General features: G+C 50.3%; 3 protein-coding genes across 8 annotated transcripts; 2 read left to right on the top strand and 1 right to left on the bottom strand.

Annotated features, from left to right (window-relative positions):
• Positions 1 to 33: 33 nt before the first annotated feature.
• Positions 34 to 11,624, top strand: LOC122378688 (U6 snRNA-associated Sm-like protein LSm6). 6 transcript variants are annotated; one of them, XM_043360076.1, is made up of 3 exons: positions 34 to 106; positions 10,908 to 11,019; positions 11,357 to 11,624. In XM_043360076.1, exons 2-3 carry the CDS (start codon positions 10,917 to 10,919, stop codon positions 11,500 to 11,502), a joined length of 249 nt encoding a protein of 82 aa, XP_043216011.1. In that variant the 5' UTR covers positions 34 to 106; positions 10,908 to 10,916; the 3' UTR covers positions 11,503 to 11,624. The 6 variants fall into 6 exon arrangements, with proteins under 6 accessions (XP_043216011.1, XP_043216032.1, XP_043215991.1 ...); XM_043360097.1 differs by lacking the exon at positions 34 to 106 and adding an exon at positions 8,519 to 8,551; XM_043360056.1 differs by lacking the exon at positions 34 to 106 and adding an exon at positions 8,524 to 8,658.
• On the top strand, positions 2,179 to 6,447 carry LOC122378473 (uncharacterized protein K02A2.6-like). Its single transcript, XM_043359571.1, has one exon. It carries the CDS (start codon positions 2,179 to 2,181, stop codon positions 6,445 to 6,447), a length of 4,269 nt encoding a protein of 1,422 aa, XP_043215506.1.
• LOC122378686 (protein disulfide-isomerase A3-like) lies at positions 11,579 to 21,373 on the bottom strand. The gene is made up of 10 exons (XM_043360041.1): positions 21,017 to 21,373; positions 20,053 to 20,140; positions 19,178 to 19,298; positions 17,057 to 17,205; positions 15,521 to 15,708; positions 15,277 to 15,377; positions 13,457 to 13,692; positions 12,726 to 12,920; positions 12,410 to 12,544; positions 11,579 to 11,958 (listed from the first exon to the last, which is right to left on the bottom strand). The coding sequence occupies exons 1-10, from the start codon at positions 21,148 to 21,150 to the stop codon at positions 11,854 to 11,856; spliced, it is 1,452 nt and encodes a 483-aa protein (XP_043215976.1). The 5' UTR covers positions 21,151 to 21,373; the 3' UTR covers positions 11,579 to 11,853.
• Between the last annotated feature and the right edge of the window lie 655 nt (positions 21,374 to 22,028).

Raw genomic sequence — 22,028 nt, 5'->3', positions numbered from 1 at the left:
TGTTTGTCGAGAAGAGAGCCTTAAATTTAGTTGTGTCGGGATATTTCCAATAGTAGGGCGGGAGCAGAGATGTCCGCTGATCTTTGAAGGCCGGGCATTCCAAAACGTAATGAAATTCATCACCAGGCTTGTTGCTTGAGCACTTTTGACATGCTTTCCAGGTTGAGTTATGTTGGCGTCTGCTTTCGGTGATTGGCAGATTATGGTTGCCACAGCGGAACCGAGAGATTGTACGTCGGCCTTTCAGTCCTAAAATTGTTAAGTACGGTTCAAATCTAAGAGATTCTTTAAAAATTCGATAATTTATGCACAGAGAGTTCGTATGCACAGATTCCGCCCATGTTTGTGTCTCTATGTCGACAAGGCGCGTTTCGAGGGTCATTATCACCTCGGCGTTATTGACAGGGTCCTGAAGCCAGTAATTCCCAAGCCCTGCGTTGTCCAGAATACTTTTCACGCTAGACAGCCAGTGTGGATTGAAGTCTGAATTTTGAAGCTTTTTTAACTGCAATTCCATCAATATCCGAGAAAGTTTGCGCGTGCTCCCATTTTTTAACCTTAGCCAGAAGCCAATGACCCTTTTCTTAATTATAACCTTCAGGGGTATTCTCCCGAGTTCTCCATATGCCATGCAATTTGCTGAGTACTTGCTGATCTGTAACAGATGTTTTATGAATTTCTTGTGAAAGTTTTCCAAATGTTGCACATGATCTAGTCCCCAAATTTCGCATCCATACAATAAAACCGGAACCACCATCTTATCAAATAATTCGCAGCAAGTATTCAGAGGAAGATGAAGAGCTGCTGACATCGAACATACTTTAAAAAGGGCTCGATTAGCCAGTGCCACCTGTTTGAGGACAGCAGCCTTCATTGAGCCATTTGACGAGAACATGGTCCCCAGATAGTTGTACTCAGGGACTATTTCGAGTGCCTCGCCTCCGAGATGGAAAGTTGGCGCCTTTCTTACCCTGCCTCTTGAGAATATAATGACTTTGGTTTTTGCAGTATTGACCTGTAATTGCCACTCTTGGCAGTAGCTATGCACAGCGTCTAATGCTGCCTGTAACTCTGCTGGTGATTCGGCAAGCACAACTGTATCATCGGCGTAAAGTAGACAGAATATTCTAACAAAATATTCCACATATAACAACTATATTTGCCAAGTTTGACCTAGAAAAAGGGCGTCTAAAAAACAGACAAGAATAGCAAACGAACCAATAATGAAAAACGACTGGACCAATCACAATCAAATATCAGTTTTTCAACGCGCCGCAGCTTGAAATGGTACCATTTTTCATATTCTCTAGGCGGGCTAAATTGGTTCAAAACACAAATCATTAACCCGGTTTACATAGCATTTTTGACGAGGCTCTAGCTCGTTAATTTGGCGATAATTTCGATGCAGTGGTCTTCAAATATTTAGAGGGGTCATTTTGTAAATTGTTAAGCACCATTGGTGTTATGCCGTAGCCACTCTCCGAGTTGTGAGCCACTGGCGCGGCCAGCTGACTGGCAGTTGGCTGAGAGTGACGACCATGGCGTGACGTGTCCGTGTGCGCTCGTGCTGTGCCGTGTGTTAGCTATGTCCAGACTCAACGTTCGGGGATAATACATCACACTTGGCGACGAAGATCAGATTGGAGCTCGGCATGGCATAACTTTCAAGATGGAGCACAGAGTGGTTGGCTCGGGAATTTTGGCCTTCGGGACTCAGACTGGATCAGGCGTACAACGCCTCGGATGTGTCGCGGCTTGTGATTGGTCGGTCGCTGGCAAGCCCCGGCTGTGCCCATCGTAGCGATTGGCAGTGAGCCAGAGATTCTGCGGGCGGTGCTGAATCTGGTTTGAGGCGGTTTGAGGCGGTGCCTGGCGGTTCGACGCCAGAGGTTCTCAAACTACACCTTTTGTCGCCCGGCTCGGCGGCGCTGCAGCGAACCGGCGGACCGGCCGCGGGCGGAGACTAGCGGACCGATCGAGGGGGCTGTAGCGGACCGATCGAGGGGGCTGCAGCGGACCGATCGAGGAGGCTACAGCGGACCGATCGAGGAGGCTTCAGCGGACCGACCGAGGGGGCTGAGCGGACCGATCGAGGGGGCTGAGCGGACCGATCAAGGGTACTCAGCGGACCGATCGGCTACAGCGGACCTATCGCGGGAGCTCCACCGGACAACAGCCATGGAGCTGCCAGGAATGCAGCTGTCGGCGGTAGGACAATACCGACCGGGAGAAGACTTCGAAAAATGGCTACGGAATGTGGAGCGTTACCTGATCGCGGCCAATGTCAGAGAAACGGAGCGGAAATGCGCGCTGCTACAGTACCTCGTGGGGCCCGATATAGCGGACCTCAGCGAGGCCCTGCCCGAGCCGGCGGGGGAGGGAAATGAGTTCGAGAAGTTGAAGGAAAAGTTGACTACGTACCTGGCCCCAGTCCGGAACACTGTGACGGAGAGAGCCGAGTTCCATCAAATGACAATGCGAACGGACGAAGATTTCGAGCAGTTCCTCGGGCGGCTGCGCGTCCAAGCGCTGCGCTGCGGCTACACGGCTGCAGAAACGGACCGTGAACTACGAGACCGGTGTGTAGTCGGCAGCAGCCCAGGACTGCGGGAAAAGCTCCTCCAAGAGACGGCGAGCAGGGGAGAGGAGCTCACTCTGGAAAACGTTCGCCGAGCCGCACGGGCCTACAGAGACATGCGGCAGCTGTGCGCCCAGGTGGGAGGAGGCCAGTCGGCGCCGGCAGTTACGGCGCCCGGCAGTGTGGAGCCGATGGTGAACGCTGTGGCAATGGCGGGCAGGTCAGCCCAGCCTCGACGAGGACAGTGCTTTAACTGCGGGTCGCAGCAGCACTGGAAGAGAGACTGCCCGACTCTCCAGCGGGGGCGCGGCGGTGGTGGCAGGAGCAGCACGCACCAGCACGCGGGCAGCAGTCCTCGCCAGCTCGCAGACGGGGACGGCCCGCCGCCCGGAGAGTACCGGCGGAACCAGGCCGCATCTCAGTCGGGACGTCGGGGCCGAGCCAGTCAACCACGGCAGGACCAGAGTACACGCCAGACGGCGATCCGGCGCTGCTACCGGTGTGGCTCCCACACTCACCTGCAGCGGAGGTGCCCGGAGCGCGCTGTGGATCACCTGACAGAAGACGGCGGACGGTGGCTGGAGGACAACCAACTGGAGAGCGGTGTCCTGAAGATTGACATGCGGGGTGAAAGAGCGGACCTTCCTCTCGTCTCAGTACGGATAAACGGGCGAGAAATCAGGATGCTAGTCGACACCGGCTCACCAGTGACGATTGTCGGCAGGGACACAAAGATACCGGGAATGTGCGTGCGAGCGTCAGACCTGAGACTGCAGACATTCACGGGACAACTGGTGCCTCTCCGTGGAGAAACGACCGTGCAAGTCGAGCACGCAGGTCAGACTCGGTCCCTGCGCCTGGTCATCTGTGACCGGCCGGAAACGACACCGCTGCTGGGACGTGACTGGCTCCGCCAGCTGCAGTTGGACTGGCGAGCGGTACACATGGTCAGCGGTCCCTCGGAGGCAGATCCGAGACTGACGCCGGAGACCGTCATCAGGAAGCACGAGTCAGTGTTCGCGGACGGTGTGGGCAAAATGACTGTGAAGGCCCACCTGGCACTGAAGCCCGGCGCTCGCCCAGTGTACAAGAAGGCTAGGCCGGTGCCGTACGCGCTCCTACCCCTGGTCGACAGAGAGCTGGAGCGCTGGGTTCGCGAGGGAATCGCGGAGAAGACCGACTCGGAGCAGGCGCCCACCGGCTGGGGAACGCCGCTGGTGCCGGTGCTGAAGCCGACCGGTCAGGTCAGACTGTGCGCCAACTACAGTCTAACTGTGAACCCGCAGCTCATGGTGACGCCGTACCCGCTCCCGGCGCCGGAGGACCTGTTCGCGAACATCAAGGGCCGAGTGTTCGCCAAACTGGACATCCGTCGGGCGTACGAACACATGGAGCTGGACCAGGAGTCACGTGACCTCACCACCGTGACGACACACCGCGGATCGTTCAGAATGATTCGAATGCCGTACGGAATCGCTAACTGCGGTTTCCTGTTCCAGCAGGCTATGGACAAGATCCTGGAGGGACTGGACGGCTGCGTGTGCTACATGGACGACTGCTTGATCGCAGCCGACAGCGAACAGGAGCTGCTGAGGCGCCTGGATCGGGCGCTGGATCGAATGGAACGCAACGGGCTGAGACTGGAGCGGTCCAAGTGCGTGTTCCTGGCCAGGGAAGTATCGTTCCTGGGGTGGAGGATCACTGCAGACAGCATCAGACCGGAGGAGGACGGCACAACGGCGCTCCTGGACGCGCCGGAGCCGCGAGACGTACAGCAGCTCCGATCCCTACTGGGATCGGTGAACTACTACAGCCGCCTCCTGCCGGGGCTCGCCACGACGCTCGCGCCTCTGTACGCTCTGCTCAAGCGCGGCACACCGTGGCGGTGGACGCCGCAGTGCTCCGCTGCGGTCGCTACAGTGAAGCGGCTGCTGGCCAGCGGGCGCGTGCTGGTTAGGTACGACCCCAGCCTGCCGCTGAAGCTGGTCACGGACGCCAGCTCCACGGGGGTCGGCGCGACCCTTCTGCATCAGATGTCCGACGGCACGGAGCGACCAATCATGTTTGCGTCGAGGACGCTGACACCGACTGAGAGGCGCTACGCAGAGGTTGAGAAGGAAGCGACCGGTGTGCAGTATGGACTCAGACGGTTCCATCGATTCCTGTTCGGGAGGAGATTCACACTCACCGTGGACAACAGGGCTCTGTCACGGATACTCAGCCCCGAGCGCGACCTGCCCGGCCTCTCAGCGGCACGTCTTCAGAGGATCGCCATGGAGTTGGCGGCGTACCAGTATGACGTGGAACTGCGCAAAACGGCAGACATGGCTCTCGCTGACAGTCTGTCTCGGATGGCGCTGCCGGATAGTGAGCAGGAGCAGACGGCAGCAGAGGCGGACACCAGCGGCCTGGACTGCCACCTGATGTTCATGGACGGTGCGGGCCCGCCGCTGACGGCCCGCGAGCTCGAAATCGGCACCCGACGTGACCCACTGCTGGCCAGGGTACTGTCGCATGTCCGACACGGATGGCCATCAGTGACGGAGCCGGAGCTGGCCCCCTACAGACAGCGCGAGACGGAGCTGTCCACCGACCGGGGCGTGCTCCTCTGGGGCGGACGGGCGGTGATACCCCAGAGACTCAGAGAGCGGGTGCTACAGGAGCTACACACTGGACACCTTGGTGGGTCCAAAATGAAACAGCTGGCGAGGCGGTACCTGTGGTGGCCCGGTCTCGATGCCGACCTGGAGGCCATGGCACGGGGCTGCCACTCATGCGCTGAGAAGCGCGGCGCTCCACCCCGAGCGACACTCCACCCGTGGGAGCCCACGTCAGGGCCGTGGCAGCGAATCCATGTCGATTTCGCGGGGCCGGTGGAAAACAAGTACCTGATGGTGGTGTGCGATAGTCACACCAAGTGGGTGGAGGCCATCATCATGACAACGACGTCCGCCGGGCGGACCGTTGAGGAGCTCAGGGAGCTGTTTGCGCGATTCGGAATCCCAGACCAAGTCGTAACCGATAACGGACCTCAGTTCACGTCGACGGAGTTTGGGATCTTCCTCTCCAACAACGGCGTTCGGCAGATCCGCACGGCGCCGTACCACCCAGCCAGTAACGGCGCGGCCGAGCGAGCTGTCGGTGTGTTGAAGAGCGGGCTCCGAGCGACCGCACGGGACGGCGGCTCGCTGCATCAACGTGTGCAGAAGGTGCTGATCGCGTACCGGACAGCTCCACACGCGGTCACAGGTCGGCCGCCGGCGGAGGTAATGTTCGGACGCCCGATCCGCACCAGGCTGGACCGTCTGCACCCCAGCATCATTCGTGACGTAACGGACAGCCAGCAGGACCAGAGAGAAGCGGCCGGGGGACGCCCGCGCGAATTTCAGGTCGGTCAGGCCGTGTGGGCGCGGACGTATGCTGGACCTCAGCGCTGGCGACACGGCCAGGTGATCGGCGTCACGGGCCCCGTATCGTATCAGGTGGACGTCGGTGGGGCCGTGTGGGCGCGCCACGCCGACCAGCTGCTCCCCACCGCCGGCCGAGCACAGCAGCAGACGACAGAACCGACTGCCGGCCGAGCGGAGCAGCAGGAGACAGAACCGGCAGCAGCACAGCAACAGCACCAGTATCAGCTCCCGGCGAATCCTGCAGCACCGTCGCGAGAGCGCCAGCACCCACGCGGTGGGGGCTCCCTCCGAGACGGCGAGAGAGGAGAGGGAGGACAGGAAGAGAGAGCAGAGGAGGAGAGAGCGAACGAGCAAGAGCACGAGGCGGGGGACGGAGCGGCTCAAAACGAGCGGCCTGAGCCGACCGAGCCACTGCGCCGGTCAAAACGGACAATAAACGTGCCGGTCAGATATCGGTAGAGATGGCTGGAGCTATCCGTGCCAGCCGGCGTTTGGTTTAGCCAAGAAGTGCTAACAGCTATTTTCGTTGATTCAAATGTTTCATGTTGTGTTATAGGGGCGGAGGGTGTTATGCCGTAGCCACTCTCCGAGTTGTGAGCCACTGGCGCGGCCAGCTGACTGGCAGTTGGCTGAGAGTGACGACCATGGCGTGACGTGTCCGTGTGCGCTCGTGCTGTGCCGTGTGTTAGCTATGTCCAGACTCAACGTTCGGGGATAATACATCACAATTGGCATCTTTTGCAACATCACGGACGGAGATATAAGCTTGCAACAAACCCTATGTAAACCGGTCTATTGCCAACACCTAAAAACCGTTGCAGCCCAAGCTCCAAAGTCCAAAACAGCTAAACTGCTTTCCATGGAATCGATCAAACCTTTTGACGTGTCGTGCTCTGAAACGGTGCAATTTATGGATTTTGTCAGTTCACTTAAAGTGGACCAAATCGGTTCAAATTTCAAAACATCTAAGGCCGCTGCGGGCGAGCCCATGCTCCTCAACTGTAAAACCAATTTCGATGAAACCTTCATCCTTTGGCGCGCCGTGGTCTGAAACGGAGCGACTTTGGATACTTGTTCGATCTGTTCACAAAAAGTGGACCAAATCGGCTGAAATGGCTGAAACCCATAAAACTTCTAACCCGCGCGGGGCTGGGGGTGGGTAAATTTTACCCCCCCCCCCCCCTGTTATCTCCCGAACTAATGTTCCGATTTGGAAAATTCAAACGCCAATCGAAAGATCTCATCACGAACAACTAAAAACATGTACTTAATTTAAAGTTTGAGCCTTGAGGTCAAGGTCAAGGTCAGGTCAAGGGTACAAATTGCAAGTTTCTACAGTATCGGCCTTGCACCGTAGTTGCCGAAGAATGGACTGAGACTGATTGCCCAAAACGTGTTCTTAGGCTACCAAGACAATATTCGCTGCTTACAATATCATTCAGAGGTCACGGTCAAGGTCAAGTCAGGTCAGGTTAGGTCACCAAAAACAAAATATAGAAAAGGGCATGTGCGACACATGTTTTATGGGTTATTTTATTCATAGAATTCAATAGGCACACTCAATAGGTGATATGGACCACATCTGGATGAATTTCAGCTGTCGAGGTCAGGTCAAGGTCAGGTCAAGTGAGGTCAAATTTTGAAGTTGGTTGAAGTTGGAAGGCCTAATTAAAAGGTGTCTATCTGATGCAGTTTTCACGGCGAATCGAATGGTGCTATTTTTTCCGTACGAGGTCTAGAACTTCCAAAAAATTCATTTTTCAAAATTTTTGTGTGTCGTGACGTCATGAAATTTTTAATAACTCCCACATTTGTGAACCGATTCTTCTAAAAATTGGTATGTAGGTGCACATAGACCACATCTCTGACATATATTCCGGTTTTTTCGATACACTCAAAATTTTGGATTTTATAATTATTTTCCCAAAAAAGTCAGTTTAATTTTTTAGAAAAAATGGCCAAAATCCAAAATTTTCCGAGATAGCCATTTGATAGACAAAGTAGAATTACGTATAACCTTTTTGTTACGTCTTGATTCTTTTAAAAATGAAGATGTTAGCGGCGTTTGAAATTTTGCCGTTTTTGAGGCGAAAATGGCGAACATGACGTCACTAAAACGTCAATTTCTCAAAAATTTTCCGACGGATTTCGCTCAAATTTTCAGGGAACGTGTCAAATTGATGTAGGAAAAGGTACTGAAAGATTGGCGGCGCTGCGTGCCGCCGTTTTTGAGTTATTGCAAAAATTCGCGAGGGTGGGTAAAATTTACCCCCCCCCCAGCCCCGCGCGGGCTAAGGACGAGCCCAATGCTCCGAAACTACCTACCAACTACCTCCGAACTCCCTACCTCCAAGTGAACAAAACCGGTCCAATATCCCCTTAAAAGCGTGGGGTTCGGTAACAGTCATTGCCTAAACATAAAGATTCTCAGAAAAACCATAAAAGGTGAAGATTCGGTTGATTGCATAGACAGCTTTTTAGAAAACGCGCGTCACCAAAAGTTGCAGTATTTTAAAAATATTCATAAAATAACACAAACCTTCGCATCGCCCGGCAAATTGCAGCAGTAGGTGTGGGAGAGGGGATATATCGATATTGGAAAGGATTTAGCTTTTTTTAGAATTTTATCAAGACCTGTGTACGCAGGCTCGTCTAGCTGGTCAAGCTCGGGTAAGATTGATGGGTTCGGCCCGAGGGTCAAGGCGGGGAAGTACACCTCGCCTTGTACCACAAATGTCACAACCGCGCCAAATGGTATCCTTTTGAGGCTTGAAGGCTAAAACATAGTCACCGTGGCTAAAACCATTCAACCACGCATTCAAAGCTTAAGAATTACTTTTTATAGAATAATCTTACCCTTTGGTATTGCTGCCCATTGCTCTGGTGTAGAATTTCAACAAGGGCATGCAATATTGAAGCACAGAGCAGCATTCGGCATGTTTTCTGAATCTAACCGGTTTCAAAGACATCTCATCCTGATTCCTGTCATCAGGGATTACAAGATAAACAGAATTCAGATTAGTTACATATTCAAGCAATTATTGAGATATGTAATTTGTCTCTTTTTTTATGTAATTTGTCTCATTTCTATATCATTCAATCCCTGATGAGGACGTGAGGTTGCAAAATAACCTCGCAGTCGGCGCGCCCCTAACCCCCAACAAACAAACAAACAAACAAACAAACAAAAGAGGATGTGAGGTCTTTGAAACTGGTTGGATTTACAATAATATGCTGTTCTGTGCTTTAATATATATTTTATTAATCTTCCTATCTTAAACAATGAGCAGATGAAGAAAGATTGTGTTGGATGTGGGAGGGTAGTGCAGGCATACTCACCAAGCATTATGAAACTATTTGAAAAATGGTTTCCCTTGCCTTAGGCATTGGAGTCCAATCACAACTAGCCTTGGTGTTAATTTTAAGCCACCTAGTTAATTCCATTACCTACAAATTGTTCAGCTGTCTCGTATTCCAAAATACTTCTAGACATAATGACATCATCTCACCTAACCTACAATGAAAACATCTGACATGCTGATGAGTTCAGAAGAATATGAGAATATGAGTATGTTGAAATTATTTTCAGCTTGTAAAAAAACCCTGTTCTTAGCATAATTTATCCTTATTTCACTATCATTTGACCATGCTATGAAGATAAACTAATTTTTGAACCCTATAATATTTTTTATATTGCTCAAATATGCCATCTCTCACCTCCAATGTTGAAATTATCTCATCTTTACATCTTGCCTACTTTAGGTGTTTTATTTCTATTGCTGTTGTTTAACCCTCGCCGGCACAGGCAATTTTGCGTCCATCGACGGCAATCGGGGGGGGGGGGGGGGTACGACCCCCCTTGCGTTTGGCCCCTGATCGAGCTAGAGCTTCGCGGAAAAAACGAGCGTGCTGCCCGTCACGAGAGGAAGCCAAATCCGATGATACCCAATTTTAAGGTCATAGGTCATCGGTTCACCTTCCAGGTCAGGTCAACGACCCAAAAGTCGGGAAAATCGGGACCTGTTAGAAAGTCGTAGTGTGGCTGCTATGGTTTTTTTTCGGGGTGCTTATCACGAATATCGTGCTGGTTTTGATCACAGATGATATCTTTAAGCATTTAGACCAGGTCGGGTCAGGTCAGGTCAGGTCAACCAGTAGGGGTCGTGACGGGTATTCGTAGTACGTGTCAACCGCCTCTAACAGCTTCGTAACATGTTACGAAGGCACCAAAACTACTTCGTAAATGTCCTTGTTAAATTCTAATTCAGCTCCAAAAACTAGCCTAGTAACATGTAAAACTCGAAAAAGTGAACCGAGGTCATGAAAGGTCAATGACATGACCTGACCTTCGGTTGACCTTGACATCCACCCTAATGCATGGGATTAACATCAAATCACATGTTTTAACGGTTGGAACCACGAAAAGCTTGCAAACGCGCGGCTAATGCGAGCCGACATACGCCGAATCGCGATTCCGGCCAAACATGGTCTCGGAAAGTAGGTCACAGGTCAAAGGTCATTTGGGTCAGGGTCATGAAATTTTCAGGGTAGGTGTAAAATTGATCAAGGCGATGGTACTGAAAGTTTCGTGGCGATCGGCCGCTTTTTACGCGAGTTATTCGCGAAAACCTTAGGGGGCGGGTTGCATGGACCCCCCCCCCCCTTGTGCCGGCGAGGGTTTAGGTAATTAGGCCAAAATGTACCCAAGCTAATTATTGAACGTTGTTCCGATGGTGCTTGCTGGAATAAAATATCTGTTCAATGAGATTCTTCTGACATCTCAGCACAAGTGCTGCTGGAATTCCAGTGACATTTTTATTTTGTGGATACGCTCGTGAAATTTTAATGATTCGTCTGCAATGCATCCTTAGCATTTATCAGACTCCCTGCCATTTTCATCAAGAGCCCGTCTTTTTCAGGCAGCGGCCATGAGTGTTCAGGCTGGGCAAAAGAAGACGCCTAACGAATTCCTGAAGCAGGTTATCGGAAGACCAGTCGTGGTCAAGCTCAACAACGGCATCGACTACAGAGGTGCGTAACTGCGTACAGTTTCACGTATCTACCCAGACGAGCAACTTTGAGCAGACTTTTTTGGGGGGAGGGGGAATGTCGACCATTTAACCCAGAGGCATTGAGGATTAAGGTATTTTTATGTTTCCTCATAAGTGTGCTAAAACGAGGACGTAATTCAAGTTTCCGTTTTCAGAAAGGATCCGTAGTGTGCCAATTTTAGGCCTTGCGACGATTGCTTCAATCAACTGATGAAGAACGCTCCTAATACCTGTTTCCTCTCGGAGCGAGTTTTTTCTCCATACTCTCTCCCCCTCCCAAACCTGATCTGGTGCGCTAAGACCTGAACCCTCCACAGGTGTGCTAGCCTGTCTGGACGGCTACATGAACATTGCGTTAGAGCAGACCGAGGAGTACAACAACGGGCAGCTGAAGAACAAGTACGGCGACGCGTTCATCCGCGGCAACAACGTCCTCTACATCAGCACACAAAAGCGGCGATGAACCTCCGACTCCCGAACTGCCTCAGCCCGCCCCCTCCGGGCGGCGGCTCCGCGCTGTGACCCCTCTCATGTGCACATCTTGGTTTTGTTCATATATTTTGTATCAATAAAAAACAAAGGCCAGTGCGGTGGCGGAGCGGAACACATTCAACACACACACCCGGAGACGGAATAACGGACACGCGGCTCGGCTCTGCCGGGCCGCCGCAGGTGGATTTGTGAACGTCCATGACGCGCAGGCGCTGGGGAGGCGGCTCCGGAGCCCAGGGCACCGGCCGCTCCCCCTATCACAGGCCGCCATGACCGCGGCGCACTCGGAATCTCCTCTCACAATGCATCGCCTATGAGGCGATCAAAGCTCGGTCTTCTTGGCCTTTCCGGCGCGGTCCCAGCCCTTGAGCTCGCTGCTGGCGTGCTTGGCCAGGTACTTGATGAAGTCGTCCAGCTCGCGACCTCCCTGTAACACGGTGGGCGCGCCGTAAAACATGTGCCACTGGCCCTGAATGGTGATACAGCGACTCGGGGGGGGGGGGGGGGGGTTACTTTACATAATTGGCGTCACGGCATTACCTTATCGTTATATTAGTCGTTTATCTGTATTCTATGATTGTGAGGCACGTCCTCCCTGTACCTCTAAAAAGCAATCGGGCAAAGACAAGTCCCCAGGAAAGGTTAAAGCTCTCACAGATTCGATACGAAATGTATGATCTGATGACGAGTAGCCATGATTAATAGTTGCAAGCTGTTGTTTTAAGGTTCAGCTTCTTCATAAAATCAACATGAGGAACGAACAACGAACGAACTCAACCTAACAACAGTAAATTATCAACGTATCAGGAAGGGTCAGGCTAAGGATATCAGGGAGGATAAAGCCACGTCCTCGACTCATGGGCGCGTTGTCCCCTGACCTGGTATTGCTGCGGCTTGTCCTTCTTGTCCTTGGGCAGGAAGAACAGCGTGGGGAAGCCGCGGACCTCGTAGCCCGACGGCACGTCGTTGGCCGTGGCGTCCATCTTCACAATGGCCACATCCTCGTCCTTCAGCTGCGGAGGCACAAGACGTGCGCTGTCAGCTGTCAGCCTACTCTCTAAAACGCACCCGCAAACAACGACCAAAAACATCCCATATTTCAGATAAAACGGCTGCGAACCAATGTCCCGCCGAAAGTGGTCTCCTTTGACAAACTATAAAAACTGCCCGGACAGAGTGCGCCCGACGTCATACCTTGGTGCCCAGCTCGTCGAAGACGGGCGCCAGCTTCTTGCAGTGTCCGCACCAGGGCGCGTAGAACTCGATCAGCGTGTCCTTGCCGTTGTTGGTGACGACCTCGTCGAAGTTCTTGCTAACGGCCACGGTGACCGGTCCGTCGTTGGACGCCGGAACCGGCTCTGACTTGAGGTACGGCTCCAGCTTACCGGCCTGGGGACATCGAAACGGAAGTGAAATCGATGTTCCGGTTGACTACAGTCGTTAGGACAGACAGAATATGACCAAGTTACATAAGCCAGCCGGGAACATACCATTAAAGCATGATTTTTTAAAGCAAATCACAACTAAACGGTCATTTTTTAATGGAAAAATTGAGCCATTTTTACAAGTAAGCAGTGTCGTCCAGTGGGGATGGAACCGTCCACTCCCGGCCTGACGAAACGGCAGTCCGACACACAACTACCGTCCTGACTCAGCTAATGCCGAAATTACGTAATCTGGACGGGGCTTTCTCGGAAAGGTAATCCAAATTAAGTCACGGCACGGGACTTTCACAGAGAAGTAATCCAAATTAACAGTCAAGGTAGGTAACCCAAGCATTTGAAAAAGTAATCCACATTAACATTTGAACAAAAAAAGAGAACAAAATTAGTTCAAAGGAAATACAGCCCTTCGCTCCCGCATGCTTGCGCCGCTGTACGGTACCCACGCTAGCCCCACTGCAGCCGTCAGCTGGCGCCACCTACCGAAAAGTCCTCGACGAACTTCTGCAGCGCGTCAATGCTGAAGTCCTCCTCCATAACGAACTTGCTGTTCTTGGCGTCGCGGGCGCAGACGACGGGCTTGTCTCCGCTGACGAAGCCCCTGCCGTACTCCTCCAGCTCGTGCTGGAAGTCGTTGTGCTGCGAGACGCCGAAGGTAATGCCCTGGCCGGCGAAGGCCTTGGCCACCTTCATCACACGGTTACGCCAGTAGTTGGTGCCTACCGACGAATAGATACGATAGATCAGCACACAAAACGATCGGAGGTAAAGTGATAAGATAACCTGTAATAACTCCGTTTGCCAGCACAACTACGTAAAATTCACTGCAAGCTAACTTATGTTAAATTAAAATCAAGTCCGAAAAGTTTAAGCTTTTAACCCGCGCCCGGCTGGGGGTCCTGGATTTCCACGCCCTGCTGGGGGGGGGGGGGGGTGTTTGAACACCCCCCCTTCTAACTCGGCTCCTGGGCCACGTAGCGATACGCGGAAGGCGGCGTTCGAAAGAGCGTCAAAAATAATGAGGAAATCACTTCGGTCAATTTTTTGGTCAGGTCAAAGGTCAGGTCACCAGAGGTCATTGAAGGCAAAATTTCGCCGATTTCCAGGTCGAATGTCGACAATTTCCAAGAAGCCAACGCATAACTCGAGAACCAATAGAGCTACAGCGCCGCGGAAAAGCGAATTCGATAGCCCTATTAACGCCCTTTCTGAGTAATTCTCTCAGATTTGACCTAACGTCAACGGTTTTGCCTGCAGGGGGCAAAAACTGCAAAAATAGCCGATTTTTTCGGAAACAGTTTTTCTGCAATAACTTTTGACCCAAGCCTTGTACGAGCTTACTTTTACCGGCATCGTGTTCCTCTCGTCAAGACGCATCGAATGAACTATAACTTGACCTTGAAAGGTCAACTTGAAAATTTGACCTCAGGTCAAGGTCATGACCTGACCGGAAAGGGTCATGTTGCATATCAGTCGATCCGTATCGTCGAGCTGAACACATCTAAGGCGTTTTCATCGCTCTAGCATGCCTCTATCAAAAGTTATTTGCGAAAAACTGTTAGATACCATTCGTGACCTAAGATGACCTCAGGGCATAAACAGGGGTCACGGACACCATTTTCATGTTCAGTGTGTCTAAACCACTTGTAATTCAGTGTTTGGGAGTGTTTATAATGTCTTTCGTCCAAAAGAGGCGCATTTCAATTTTCTCCCATTGACTTATAATGGGGAGGTCGCAAAATTGACCTGACCTTAGGTCATCGATATCAAAATTCTGAGATAAACATTTTGTACATGCTATTGCTCTTAGCAATCGCTGAAAGTTTCAAAGCGATCGGTCACTCGGTGTAGCTATGACAGACATTGAAACTTTTTATGAGGTGAGGTCACTTCAAGTGACCTGGTGACCTGACCTTGAATGACCTTGGTCTGAAATTTTCACAACATGTGTAGAATTGATGTATGATAAGGTGTACCAAAAACGGCGGCGCTCCGCGCCGCCGTTTTTGAGATATTAGCGAAAAACCACAAGGGGGGGTGTTCAAACACCCCCCCCCCCAGCAGGGCGCGGGTTAAAGCCGACCCGTTCTCCTCGATGAGATTCATAGCATCCGGGCCGAGATGAAATCTAAGTCGTGAACCGAATGCCTATACAAGTATTACCACATCGGCAGTAAAAGTACACCGTGGTACGTAGCTAGCGATATTCAAGGCACTCGACACCAGAACAGTCAGCTCAGCAAGGGTCAAACAGGATACGACACACGATCACTGTTATCAAACGTCCATGATCTACTGCTTACCCTTGGGGTTCTTCACATAGTCGACGTTGAAGTATGCGACGATGAGGGGCGCCTTGAAGTCGGCCACGTTATCGGTGGTCCGGTGGCCGACCAGGCCGTGGCTGCAGGGAGTCGGGTTTAAGTCAGACGTCTTGAACCTTCCGCCACTCGCCACCTCTGAATAAATGCGATTTAAATCGAGATGTCTATCCAAGGTCAAAAACTCACATTCGCCGCCTCTGGCCGGGACACACACGGTACTCACTAGTTCTCCTTGATGAAGGCCTCGATCTCGGCGCGATCGGTCGAGTCAGTCTTCAGCGAGCTCTCCTCGAACGTGTTCTTGAGGTGTTTGGGCCGGAACAGGACGAGCACGTCCTCGCCGTGCTTCTCCAGCAGGGCGGCGTCCGACGTGTGGCCGAAGCGCACCTTCTCGCGCAGCTTATCAGACACCTGTCGCGGCAAACGCGGCGGCTGTGACACGACTGACGGCGCACACGCCATGTCAATGAGCATTATTACGCACGCTATATGTATGTAACTCCCTAAGCCAATGTAGGAAATGAGGCCCTTTGCTGGTCTCAGTCGGGTCCAAACAATTTGATTCTCCTTTACAAATATATTCTCCGGCACCTAAAATCTCTTAAATTTCCAGCCTGTGTGATAACTGCCATTATTACGCCTAAAAGATGCAGTTATAGCATTGAGAGAACACAATTTATCAACTGTCACATATTTTAGTACGCCAAACATATGATTTTCCTGTTGAATGTTCTAAAAGCTGGCCGATTCTCCGGCCAGATTTTATTCTCCGGGACCAGGACCAAAATTCCCAATTCCAACATTGCCCTAAGCTTGTTCTAATGGCAGCACAAAACGTCCACGATTTGTTCAAGGAACGGCTAAGTCATGAATTCAGTTCGGTATAGGTGCAGTATAATCGGTCGACAGACATCTTAATCCTCGCATGTGTAGGGGGGAGGGGGGTGGGTTACACCTACTTTGAAAATTTAATGACCCTGACCCAAGTGACCTTTGACCTGTGACCTATTTCTCGAGGTCATGTTTGGCCGGAATCGCGATTCAGCGTATGCCAGCTCACATTATCCACGCGTTTTCAGTCTTTTTGTGATTATAAACGTCCAAACATGTGAAATGATGTTTTTCCCATGCATTACGGTAGGTGTTAAGGTCTCCTGAAGGTTAGGTCAGGTCATTGACCTTTGATGACCTCGGGTCACTTTTTCGAGTTTTACACGTTTCTAGGGTAGTTTTTCGGGCTGATTTCGAATTTAGCATCCATTTGAACATTCACGAAGTACTTTTAGTGCCTTCGTAACATGTTACGACACCGTCAGTGGTAGTTGACTATGTACGGTTTGTACTATGTACGGAGAGGCAGGACGCCTAATGGTTGACCTGGCCTGATCTGACCCGACCTGGCCTAAATGGATAAAGGCATCATCTGCGATCAAAACTAACATGATATTCGTGATCAGCACCCCGAAAAAATCCTTATCAGCTTCACTCTACGAAGCTCTAACAGGTTCCGATTTTCCCGACTTTTGGGTCATTGACCTGACCTGGAAGGTCAACCAATGACCTAGGACCTTAAAATTGGGTATCATCGGCTTCCTCTCGTCACGGGCATCACGCTGTTTTTTTTCGTGAAGCTCTAGCTCGATCAGGGCCCAAACGGCAAGGGGGGTCCACCCCCCCCCCCCCCCCTACACGTTAGAAGCTGGCAAACGCCGCACACATGCGAGGGTAAGTAAGGACAATAGGAAAAGCATGATCTTACTTTCTCAAAGACTGGCTTCAGGCTGCCCCCCTCTTTGAGGAAGGCGACGACGGCGACCTCCGGCTTCTCGAGGAACTTCTCGAAGTCGGCGGCGGTGAGCTCCTTGGAGGCGGGCCCCACCTGGGCGGCCATGTACTTCACGATGCCGTCTGCGGATAGGGGCCACTGCCTGTTAGTCCGTGTACCGGACGGTGCATGGCGGTCGCGGTGAATATACAAACGGTAACGGCGAGTGCGGAACGGAGACATATTCTGTATTGTTTTCATCGATATCGGTAACGATTAGCTTATGGAACAGAGAACACGCCCTCAGACAACGTATCAGTCAGGAGCGGTCAGCAGCATTGGAAAGGTTGTAAAAAAATATCGAGCACTTGGGACCATTCAATATCGTCACAGGTCAGCTCACTAGGTCGATTACATATCAAAGGTCAAATAAATTTCCCGATTGACATTGATGACAGACTCATCATACCATTGTGGCTTCTGGCTACTAAGACCTAAAAACAAAGAAACGGAAAAATCGAAAGCTCTATAACATCTCTTTTCCTATTAACCCGCGCCCGGCTGGGGGTCCTGGATTTCCACGCCCTGCTGGGGGGGGGGGGGTGTTTGAACACCCCCCCCCTTGTAACTCGGCTCCTGGGCCACGTAGCGATACGCAGAAGGCGGCGTTCGAAAGAGCGTCAAAAATAATGACGAAATCACTTTGGTCAATTTTTTGGTCAGGTCAAAGGTCAGGTCACCAGAGGTCATTGAAGGCAAAATTTCGCCGATTTCCAGGTCGAATGTCGAAAATTTCCAAGAAGCCAACGCATAACTCGAGAACCAATAGAGCTACAGCGCTGCGGAAAAGCGCATTCGATAGCCCTATTAAAGCCCTTTCTGAGTAATTCTCTCAGATTTGACCTAACGTCAACGGTTTTGCCTGCAGGGGGCAAAAACTGCAAAAATAGCGGATTTTTTCGGAAACAGTTTTTCTGCAATAACTTTTGACCCAAGCCTTGTACGAGCTTACTTTTACCGGCATCGTGTTCCTCTCGTCAAGACGCATCGAATGAACTATAAGTTGACCTTGAAAGGTCAACTTGAAAATTTGACCTCAGGTCAAGGTCATGACCTGACCGGAAAGGGTCATGTTGCATATCAGTCGATCCGTATCGTCGAGCTGAACACATCTAAGGCGTTTTCATCGCTCTAGCATGCCTCTATCAAGTTATTTGCGAAAAACTGTTAGATACCATTCGTGACCTAAGATGACCTCAGGGCATAAACAAGGGTCACGGACACCATTTTCATGTTCAGTGTGTCTAAACCACTTGTAATTCGGTGTTTGGGAGTGTTTATAATGTCTTTTGTCCAAAAGAGGCGCATTTCAATTTTCTCCCATTGACTTATAATGGGGAGGTCGCAAAATTGACCTGACCTTAGGTCATCGATATCAAAATTCTGAGATATACATTTTGTACATGCTATTGCTCTTAGCAATCGCTGAAAGTTTCAAAGCGATCGGTCACTCGGTGTAGCTATGACAGACATTGAAACTTTTTATGAGGTGAGGTCACTTCAAGTGACCTGGTGACCTGACCTTGAATGACCTTGGTCTGAAATTTTCACAACATGTGTAGAATTGATGTATGATAAGGTGTACCAAAAACGGCGGCGCTCCGCGCCGCCGTTTTTGAGATATTCGCGAAAAACCACAAGGGGGGGGTGTTCAAACACCCCCCCCCCCCCAGCAGGGCGCGGGTTAAATTTCATCGGGTTTCTCCACACCGATTGAGCTACAAAGAACATAAGACGAAACAAATCTCTCAGATTCCCTCTGAAAGACATTTCACGATGCGCACGCCATCGATCGGCTCACCCAGCAATGTTTTTTATCATAGAGGCGCCGACTGAGCAGAGGAGTTTGATCTTACATGGACAGTTTTGCTATCTGACCTCAGGTTAAGACCATGAGGTGAAGAGAGATGGTCTATTGTTCATCATTCATCAGGCTATTCCTTGATCTACACGCTGCCTTCTGGAAATTTTCACAGAAACCCCTCCAGCAGATCGTCATCACCCACCTCTGAGCTAGTTAACCATTCAATCATCGATACTTGTAAGGGCACTTACTCGACTCCCTCGGTCCATTGTATTCCTGGGACATTTCGCCGCCCTTAAATATCTTCAGGGTGGGATATCCTCTGACAGAGAACCGGTTGCATGTCTCCTTGCCAGCCTCTGTGCAGTCGACCTGAAAGCCAAAACAGTCAGGTCACTCATCGAAGCAATTTAAAGTTTTAAATAAAGCAATCTCAAGATTACACTGCAAAGGTTGAATTGTAATTACAATTTCTGGGTTGAAATTGGTTTCAACTGCAAAATGTTCACTAGGTGATCTCCTTTCTCATTGGCCACATCCCCCCACCTGCTGGCCATATATGAAGGGAGCATGACTCTCCTGAACTGGATCAAAGAGATTGAAAAATCTTTTTATAAATTTAGCTCGAATGTTTGAATGGACGGATTGACAGAGCCGGAGCCCACGCTAAGCAGAGCTTGTTGCGTAGACCCCCGACCCCTACCGTCCGATCGCGTACTTCCTGGTAACGGGAGAATTTAGATGCCAAAGCTTAACATGCCCTTCAAAGCTGGACACGGCCTGTCTCACTCAACTGACTTCAACTGACTGCGGCTGCTCCCACCAACCGCAGACCATCCCCGTCAGGAGTCTCAAATATCGAGCGCCGGAGCGACTCGAACCCGGGCTGTCACTACCGGGAGTCCAGCGCGGGAGTCCAGCGCTCTACCAACTGAGCTATGGGACAGGCTAAACATGAATTTATGAGGCCTGAATTCATGTACAACAATGGTGCCTATGTCTATCTAAGCCAAAATTAGTGTTATTTTCAGCTATAATGTGCTTTAGCCAGTACATGACTGTCCTTTGTCCTTGTCTAGAGTAGGTACATTTAAAACTTTTGCAGCAAAAAAGTTTGATGTCTTACCTTTGCAAGTGCCACAGGTGGGTCATTTGAAATAAGACTTTTCGCAGCTAGTTCAAATTCTGGCTTAAGCTTCTTGCAGTGTCCACACCTAAAAAGGTCATATGTAAGGCTCAAGAACATGCATCAATCAGCAGTACCATGAATGACATTTGGAAAATAAATTCAAACAACCTTTTTACTTTAGTTTCAGCATCCCTCACTCATCATTCATTTACAACACAAATGTTTGAGACTGACTACTGAGACTAGATTTTAAAGGAGACTCCCCCCCCCCCCGTGGACCAATCACTTGTTGTAAGTCCACAGTGCAAGTACAAACTGGACTTCCATTAGCTAGGTTACCTACTTAATAATACAGTGATTTCCTCATTCCTGCAAAACCTGACATAATGCAGGACATGCTCATAATTTCCACGATGACCATGCGTAGCACAGCTTTGGCTTATAAGGCGGCACCTTAGGTACCTAGGTACCTGTGTAAATATATATACCTACTTATAGCATTCATGTTAGTGTTTATCATGTGGAATTTCCACAGGTCCCTGGACCCCGGGATTCTGGCCCAGTCAAGCCCCCTGCTAGGTACCTACGGCTCTTGCGAGATTAAGAGGTAGGTTTTGCACTTTTACACTTCCAGTTATATCTCAGAAACTAATCGATCTATGATGAAGCCATTTTACACGAGCATGGCCGGCTTGTGAACCAACAAGTCTATCACATCTTCAACACTTAAAAGCTTAAGACGACAAAGATATAGCCTGAAGTACACTAAATTTTCTAGGTGCAAAACCTACCGCTAAAACCTGCGAGACCTATAACTACCTCCCACTTCAGTCTCAGGTATTAGCTCAAGTGGCATATCTTTAAGTATGAGTAGCCATTCATAAAACATATCATGAATAACTGAATTACTCCTGTACAGCTGAAAATGACTACGAATTAACTATGTTATAGACATACTTACCAGGGAGCATAGAACATAACCAGGACTGTGTCATGCTCAGCAACACCGCTATCAAAATCGCTGTCACCTAGCTCAATGACAGCATCACTTAGGGCAGATGAGATGACCACTGCAAAGATCAACAATTTGAACATTGTGAAAAAAGGTTAATTACTTTTGACGCAAACCCTATGAAACACCTCCCGCCAACACACAGAGACAACAGAGCAACAGAGTCGATTTGGAAACCGGCAAAAGATATTCGACAACTCTGACGCGTCTGTCGCCGCAACACGTATGGCCGCCGGTTCGTTGGCGAGCGCTGATTGGTTGACGTGGCATTCGGGGTCGTCGGAAGCAGTCGGCAGCTTCCTAAGGCCGTGACGTTCTTCGATGACGTCATGTAGTGTCGTGTTGTTATTTTAAAGGACAGACAAAATCGTAGAGTAACCCTGATCTCTAGCACGGATGAATTAAGTAGAAGAAAACGCTGGCAGATTCATGGCAATTGGCAGGCATCAGAGACTGAGAAAGTGCTTCTCCATATACCCAGCCATCAATTTGGTTTGGCTCAGCTCAAGTCCGTTTTGCCCCAGCAACTCCGACTTACTAGACTTGAGCCGGTGAAAACGGGGTAAAAGTATACATTGAGTCCGAGTGGCTGTTAAAAGATAAAGTTTTCATATTCTTACATTATTTGACATCCTGAATCCAAAAATGATACTTATATGTCTTGGAAATAAAAGAAAAAACATAATCAAACCTGACCTAACCTTACCTATTTACCTACAACCTACCAACCTACAACCTACAAACCTACAACCTAACCTAACCTAACCTACAAACCTACCAACCTAACACCTAAAACCTACAAACCTACAACCTAACCTAACCTAAAACCTAAATTTTTTGCTGTTACATATTTGTATCAACAGCGTCACAATTGTCCACTCGGACCTAATATATACTAATACCGAAAACGGAATGCCGTCATAGCCGGGGTCTGGGTCGATATGGCTCTATTCCGGTAAGC

The sequence above is a fragment of the Amphibalanus amphitrite genome, unplaced genomic scaffold (genome assembly GCF_019059575.1).
Source record: "Amphibalanus amphitrite isolate SeventyFive unplaced genomic scaffold, NRLGWU_Aamphi_draft 000007F_arrow, whole genome shotgun sequence".
Lineage (NCBI taxonomy): Eukaryota > Metazoa > Arthropoda > Thecostraca > Balanomorpha > Balanidae > Amphibalanus > Amphibalanus amphitrite.
This window is presented reverse-complemented; position numbering and strand designations above follow the sequence as displayed.